A 7,647-nucleotide genomic window follows, 5' to 3' on the forward strand; every position below is an offset into this window, starting at 1 on the left:
ATAGAGTTGGTTTTCGTCTATGGAAGAAACGCAAATAGTTGGTTTTGGTCTATGGAAGAAACGGAAAGAGTTGGTTTTGGTCTATGGAAGAAACGGAAAGAGTTGGTTTTCGTCTATGGAAGAAACGCAAAGAGTTGGTTTTCGTCTATGGAAGAAACGCAAAGAGTTGGTTTTCGTCTATGGAAGAAACGCAAAGAGTTGGTTTTCGTCTATAGAAGAAACGTAAAGAGTTGGTTTTGGTCTATGGAAGAAACGTAAAGAGTTGGTTTTGGTCTATGGAAGAAACGTAAAGAGTTGGTTTTGGTCTATGGAAGAAACGTAAAGAGTTGGTTTTGGTCTATGGAAGAAACGGAAAGAGTTGGTTTTCGTCTATAGAAGAAACGCAAAGAGTTGGTTTTGGTCTATGGAAGAGGGTACATAGCGTTTGTTTTCGCTATGAAAGAAGGTACAAAGCATTTGTTTTCATCTATGGCAGAAGTTCAAAGCATTTTTCTTCTATTGGAGAAACTCGAATCGTTTGTTTTCGTCTATGGCAGAAGTTCAAAGTATTTGTTTTCTCTATGAAAGAGTTACAAAGTGCTTTGTTTTCTGTACGTATGAAGTACAAAGCTTTTTTTTGTATGTATGAAGTACAAAGCGTTTTTTTCCTGTACGTATGAAGTACGTACAAAGCGTTTTGTTTTCTGTACGTATGAAGTACAAAGCATTTTTTTCTCTATATTTGAAGCTCCAAGTGTTTTTAATCTCTGAAAGAAAGACAAAGCGTTTTTTATCTTTGGAAGAAGTAGAAAAGCATTTCTCTGCGGTCGAAATAGAATAGCAGCTTTATCACCGGTCGCCATTTTGATGCGTTTATTAACGTACGGATAAAATAAGCGGGTGACGAGAACAATAAAGCCCATAGCATAATCTTCACCCTTTACAAAGCGGGTTTCAGGCAAAACAAATTCCACTTTAAAACATCGACCGTAAAAAAATCTCCAGTCAACTTAATGTATTGCTAAAAGCTTTTTCCAAACTTTCTTTTTTTAACAGCGACCCTTTCATATAAATTATCATAAAATTTTCAAATCATATTCGAAGCTAGTCTGGGCATTTAAAATGTTTCATTCGTCCACTATTTTTCATTCTATTAAAGGAATAATTTAGCTGTCAAAAAATTTCCTATTTTAAATGGCCGTTGTCGTACTGACAATTGCGGTGGTCTATTAAAGATATTTAGTCGGTCTATTTGATCGAGTAAGAGAAAATAAATAGACCTTTACATTCGTCCAAGACAATGATTAAGCCTTTTTTTAAGTCAACTGGTTTATTAAACGAGTCTATCGAATGGTATAATGTTTGAAATCGTGGCGCGTCGTGCGTCGCTTTTCACTTTTTTCGGGAAAGGTCAAGAATAAATGAGCTTTTGAAAAAGGTCAAGCGTGACATCTTCTTGACAAAAGCCCGCGTAATATAATCGAGCTAATTAGGAGGCGGCGTATGCGGTGCCAGGAGTCGAGCCAGCTATGAGCCCCAAAACTGGATTCGACTGGTTGGAACGAAGTACCCCAATACTAGAGCTGAGAAATTTGTAGGAAACTCATACACAATTGACTGAAAAAATAAAAGTGTTTGTACAAATTGTTTTTATTATGTTGCAGTAAATCTATTCCGAATTTGCAGTAAATCTATTCCGAATTTTAGTAAGCCTATTCCGAAATTGCAGTAAATCTACTCCGAATTTGCAGTACCGAATTTGCAGTAAATTTATTCCAAATTAGTAGTAAATCTATTCTTTATGTAGTGTTGTTAATTTTCCGGAAAAGTAAAATGCGGAAACATTTTTAGAAAATTTTCCGCAAATCGGAAAAATGAAAAATTGAAACATAAATTACTTTTTAAGGCTTTTTAATTTTTTAATTTTTATCGATATAAAATGTCTAATATCAGTAAACATACAACAAAACATTAATAGTGTTACATTGTTAATCAGTTTAAACTAGTCTAGAGGTTTAGTTTTACTTTCAGATTCGAAAAACTTAGGCGAAAATGCCGCTTTATATTTGCAAACAATATATTAGACTACTCATGCTGGAATGAAATTTTTTTTTTATTTTTTGCGGAAAGATACGGAATATTTTCCGGAAAAAAGGACTTGGTCATTTTCCGACTTACAACACTAATTAAATGTATAGGCAGTATATTCTCATGACGTCATCATAGCTGCGGTGGAAGGCAAGTGCCATCGCCATTGCCTCCAAAACACCCTGCTTTAAACCTTGTCTGCCATTTTGTTTAGGTTTTACGCGAATACCAGTGGCGTACTGGGGAGTTGTGGTTCAAAATTTTTGATATAGCGCCCCCGTTGTATGTTATTAGGCCAAAACTATTCGCTCGCTTTGGTACGAAAAGAGTACACCTTTTACCCCATAATACCAACTAATTCTTTCATACAATAACAGCCAAACAGTATTTTGAAGTTGCTCGCTATTTCCTAAAAATTACTCCAAAACTAGCGAATAGTTTTCGCCTACTAATAAAATAAATTAAGAATAAATATTGATTTATCCCTTACATATTACGTCGTTGGTTTTCTGTTCAACTGAGAATTATATACTGATTAAATTCCCAACGTAATCCAGAGGAGTTCGTTTTTCGACAGTGTTCTGTCATTAAAAATATGAAAAACTAATTTCTACGCGCGCATTAATTCGAAACGTCTAAAAACCTCGTTTAAAATTACGATAAATTTCAGGCTTTTCGCTTTTGCTTTTTTCAAAATAAGCCTACATCAAATCCCTTTAGATATCTGCTTCTCGTGACAAAAAAGCCGATAGAGAAGCTTCTCCCAGTTGGTTTTGACGCAAAAGCGTGATTTTTGTTCGGAAAAATCGTGATTGAATATGGGGCTGTCGCGTCTAAAGGACCTTTAGAAACATTTGAATATATGAAACGTATGTAGATTGAATAATTTTGGGCTTAGTACCTAATATTCAGTTTTGCTAAAACCCCCTCTAGGAACTAAAATTCTGATTATTCAAGATTTAGTGGACGAACCTTCTTACAAATTGCGCCATCTAGCGTAGCTAATAAAAATAATAATTTGGAATATATTTTACAGTTGACCAACTAAACAGCATTTGTTGACCGTATAAGCTATACTCTGGGACCTAACTGGAAAATTTTCAATTAACAGCAATGTACAAGTATATCTTGCAGGATCTAATAATTTTAATGGATTCTCTAAATCAAAACGCTCCATTTACCCAAACAACGACATCTAGTATCGGTCGTAGGAATGTTTCATTACGACAAGGTTAAATAATAATAATAATTCAATTGAAAAATAGTTGATAAATTATTAATTCTTATGTCAAATAGGATCAGTAACGTCAGTAAAATGTTTTACCTAAAAATGGATTTTCGCTAATATTTACCTTGCAATTTTACCAAAGTGAAAAATCCTAAAGTTACTGGTCTTCCGTACTCTAAATTAGTTTTTTCGCTTACTTATATTTGATATATAATATAAGAAATGTTGCAGTACTATTTGCATCTCGAAAAGCGCTTCCGAGCTCCATTTCAAATCGGAAGCAATCTGAAATAGGTTTGGGAACTATCGGAAATAGATCTGGAGCTATCTAACATTGATTTTGGAAGGCTCTTAGAGTAGTTAAAGAATAACAACAATATAGGATCAGGAAAATATATTCACTTGGAATGTCCCAGGATCCAGTGGCGTAGGAACAGGGTGGCATGGGTGGCCCCGTGAGAACTCCTAGTACTAAATTATATTTATAATATAATTACAAATTCTATTAATATTTAAAATTTTACGCGATCTACCCCATTTAAAACTTCACATTTGTTAGTATCGTCCCATATTTATATGTCATTATCATAACTCCTACTGTATCCCAATAATAATCAAAATTGTACATGTTATACCAGTGACTCGACCACTACTGTTAAATCATTATTGGATAAGAGTCAATATTACGTAGGAAATTAGAAAAGTTATCATGTTTGCAACCTATCCTAGGCTAGTTTCATCTAAAATTACATTATTTTAATTTTTACATTGCGTTACTTACTGTACCTTATTCTTACTAGAAAATTATTTGAAAGTATAGCTGAATCGAATCGTATCTCGTCTTGACTTTAGGGATTGTTTGGCGAAAAGGATTGAATTAATCACGTTTCACCTAATTTCGTCTAATTCGGAGGAGGACGTTGAAAAGTCTAAATCTCAGGGGTCCCTGTTAGAAAATTGCCACGGGCCTCAAAATTATTGCTACGCCACTGCCAGAATCCATTGGCGGGGCTGAAACTACGTTGAATGTCAGATTTTGCGCGTATTTTTTAAATCATTGGCTGGCCTTCGTCGCTATAAACCACGTCAGTTTCTATGAGAATCATCGGAGCCACCATAACCTTTCTTAGACATTCCTAGTGTATACGTATATAGTTTCCTTTCTAAAAAGAAATTGATATATCGAAACAAAGAAAGAGTAGCGCTTACCCGATTGACTTATTCCTAGGATGCCTGTGGTTTCTGGCTCTCCCGGGTGGCAATGGCGTGGACGACGTGGCGACTGCCTCCACGTTCCCGCGAGTGGCGTATCGTCCGGAGGAGGGGGTCCTGGGTCTCAGGGGGTGTTGGGGACCACCAACAGCCGGGTCTTGGGCGGAGGCCGGGGTGGGGGGCCAGCCCGGCGCCCAGACCGAACTGACCAGCGCGTTGACCATCAGCAGAGTCCCGGCGAAACCCGACGGCCGTAACAAATGCATTTGCGCGCAGCTACGATTGCATCGGAACACTTAGCCAGCGTCAACGGATCAGTCCTTTTGAATTCTCGATCACGGACGGTACTCGCGGATGACGCAAACCCAACAAGCATCCGTCTTTAATGGTTCTTCTTCTTCTACGGAGGCTCTTAATGGTCGCCAACGAGACTCAACGTGGTCCGGAGGCGGTTGAGATGGCCACACACTGAGAAAGGGTTGTCCATGCTCGCTTCTGGGTGGTGCTTAAACGGACCATTTAGCAGACATCGACGAAGGGGCAATTAGGCAGACACGATCGCTTAGGACTGTCCTCCTGCCCAAGAAGAGAAATCAGAGACGCGTTTTCATCAATTTCGCCATTTGACGGTATTTAAGTATTTTTATCGTGTTCCCTCAATCTCTTAAAACATTTTCGCGCGAGTTCTCGGAGCTGTTGACAAATCTACCAGCTACGTGAGCGGCGTTGTTAACGATTTTTAATAATTAGTATCGCTTACGGTCAGTCCTTCTAGTGTAAATTGATCGGAGTTTGGGCTTCATCGACCCGAGTCACTTTTCAGGTTTTACCGAGTATTTAAAATTTTGCTTCATTGATTTTTTTTAGTTTTAAATTAAGATAATTTACTATAATAAAGAACGAGAATGAAACGAGAAAATTATCAACAAGGTATCCTGCTAATCAGTGGCGTAGATAAGGCCCCCGCAGACCCCGCAGTGCGGGGGGGCCCCGGAGCTTTAGGGGCCCCCTAATTTCATATCAAAGTATATACTAGATACCGGATAAAATTCCGAATATTGTCTTAGCTACGCCACTGCTGCTAATGGAATTTCAAAAATTGCCAAAATTTTGATTGTAAATCCCCAGTTTCACAAAATCAAATTTAACTTTGCGCTAAGTCTCTTACAAGCAAAGGAATTATGCCCACATTTGTAAATAAGCTTATGCCCACATTTGTAAGTAAGCTTATGTCCACATTTGTAAGAAGGCTTATTCCCCCATTTGTAAGTAAGCTAATGCCCACATTTGTAAGTAAGCTTATGTCCACATTTGTAAGAAGGCTTATTCCCCCATTTGTAAGTAAGCTAATGCCCACGTTTGTAAGTAAGCTTATGCCCACATTTGTAAACAAGCTTATTTCCACTTTTGTAAAAAGGCTTATTCCCCCATTTGTAAGTAAGCTAATGCCCACATTTGTAAGTAAGCTTATGTCCACATTTGTAAGAAGGCTTATTCCCCCATTTGTAAGTAAGCTAATGCCCACGTTTGTAAGTAAGCTTATGCCCACATTTGTAAACAAGCTTATTTCCACATTTGTAAAAAGGCTTATTCCCCCATTTGTAAGTAAGCTAATGCCCACATTTGTAAGTAAGCTTATGTCCACATTTGTAAGAAGGCTTATTCCCCCATTTGTAAGTAAGCTAATGCCCACGTTTGTAAGTAAGCTTATGCCCACATTTGTAAACAAGCTTATGTCCACATTTGTAAAAAGGCTTATTCCCCCATTTGTAAGTAAGCTAATGCCCACATTTGTAAGTAAGCTTATGCCCACATTTGTAAGAAGGCTTATTCCCCCATTTGTAAGTAAGCTTATGCCCACGTTTGTAAGTAAGCTTATGCCCACATTTGTAAACAAGCTTATTTCCACATTTGTAAGAAGGATTATGCCCACATTTGTAAGAAGGATTATGCCCACATTTGTAAGTAAGCTTATGCCCACATTTGTAAGTAAGCTTATGCCCACATTTGTAAGTAAGCTTATGCCCAGAAGTAGAATTTTTTTTAAAGTATCATTTGCGTTACATTCTATCAATAAATGAAATATAGCCTGGTAACGTTGTGTAATTAATAAATAAACTAGACATATTATAGCATTTAAGAGAATTACTTTTTGTATATTTTAATAAAAAGTGTAAACGATTTCAAATATGCCATTTTGCTTCGCAGGTAGCCGAAATAAACGAAACTTTAGACTGCAGTAAAACTGGCGATGCAATAAATAAACTAAATAAAACCCAATGAACCACGTTCTAAAGCAAAACTCAATAGACTTGATAGTAAAACAGATACTGATATTTATGAATGAAACATATCCGAGTCTAGTTTAAAATTCGTGTAAATTTGAACAGAGCAAATAAACAGGAGGAGAACAGAATATAAAATATAAGAAAAAAAAGACTTACCTTTAAAACAGCCACGCGGAATAAAATCCTTCAGTTAACAAAAGTCTTATTTACGAAACATGGAGCTGCCTGAAGGATTCTCCAACGTTTCGCGTTGTTTTGAACCCAACTGAAGACTGCGGCCGAACCAACGAAGGTCTTTCCGCCCCCCTCCACTCCTCCGTCTCGTTACGTCACCTCTTTCCTCCGCGCGGGACCAAACATTTCCCCAAATTCTCTAATATAGTCCCCCCTCTCCACCGGTTTACGCGAACCCCCCTCGTTGCGGCTTTCTCTCCTTCTTCGATAGGGCCAAATGAGTTTTACGAGTCTTGCCGTCAAAGATCTTATCGAATGGTTCATTTCATATTACGAAGCCTTTGTTTCGGTCAAACCTCGAATTTATGACTGATTGTCCCATGTTTGGTTTTCGTTTTACCGGTTTGAAATGTTTCCAAGTTTACTGATTTAAAATCAAAAATTAAACCTTCAGATAACTATTATGTTTTGGCACTTTATCGTTATATCTTAGTAAAAAGGGTTTGCGGTACTCGATTAATCGGTAAAAATTATTCTAAATTATAAATTTCTAATAGAGGACATTCGAATAATTCGAAGGTTTTGATCGAATGTAATCGATATGCGCGTCCAATTGTATCGAAATAATTATAAATATTTTCTTTAAAAACCATGGCTAATTAATATTGATAAAATTAT

The 7,647-nt window shown here is 37.0% G+C and overlaps 1 protein-coding gene across 1 annotated transcript in view; it reads right to left on the bottom strand.

Annotated features, from left to right (window-relative positions):
- Positions 1-7,037, bottom strand: part of LOC149943921 (uncharacterized) — a 47,604-nt gene extending 40,567 nt beyond the window's left edge. The window contains exons 1-2 of the mRNA XM_090175197.1: positions 6,952-7,037; positions 4,505-5,083 (exon numbers count right to left, since the gene is read on the bottom strand). Coding sequence (XP_090031323.1) covers positions 4,505-4,773 — 269 coding nt within the window. The 5' untranslated portion in view covers positions 4,774-5,083; positions 6,952-7,037. The remainder of the gene's footprint in view (positions 1-4,504; positions 5,084-6,951) is intronic.
- Positions 7,038-7,647: the final 610 nt, after the last annotated feature.

This window comes from Leiobunum rupestre, chromosome 5, assembly GCF_980474605.1.
Source record: "Leiobunum rupestre chromosome 5, qqLeiRupe1.1.hap1, whole genome shotgun sequence".
In the NCBI taxonomy this organism is placed as follows: domain Eukaryota; kingdom Metazoa; phylum Arthropoda; class Arachnida; order Opiliones; family Sclerosomatidae; genus Leiobunum; species Leiobunum rupestre.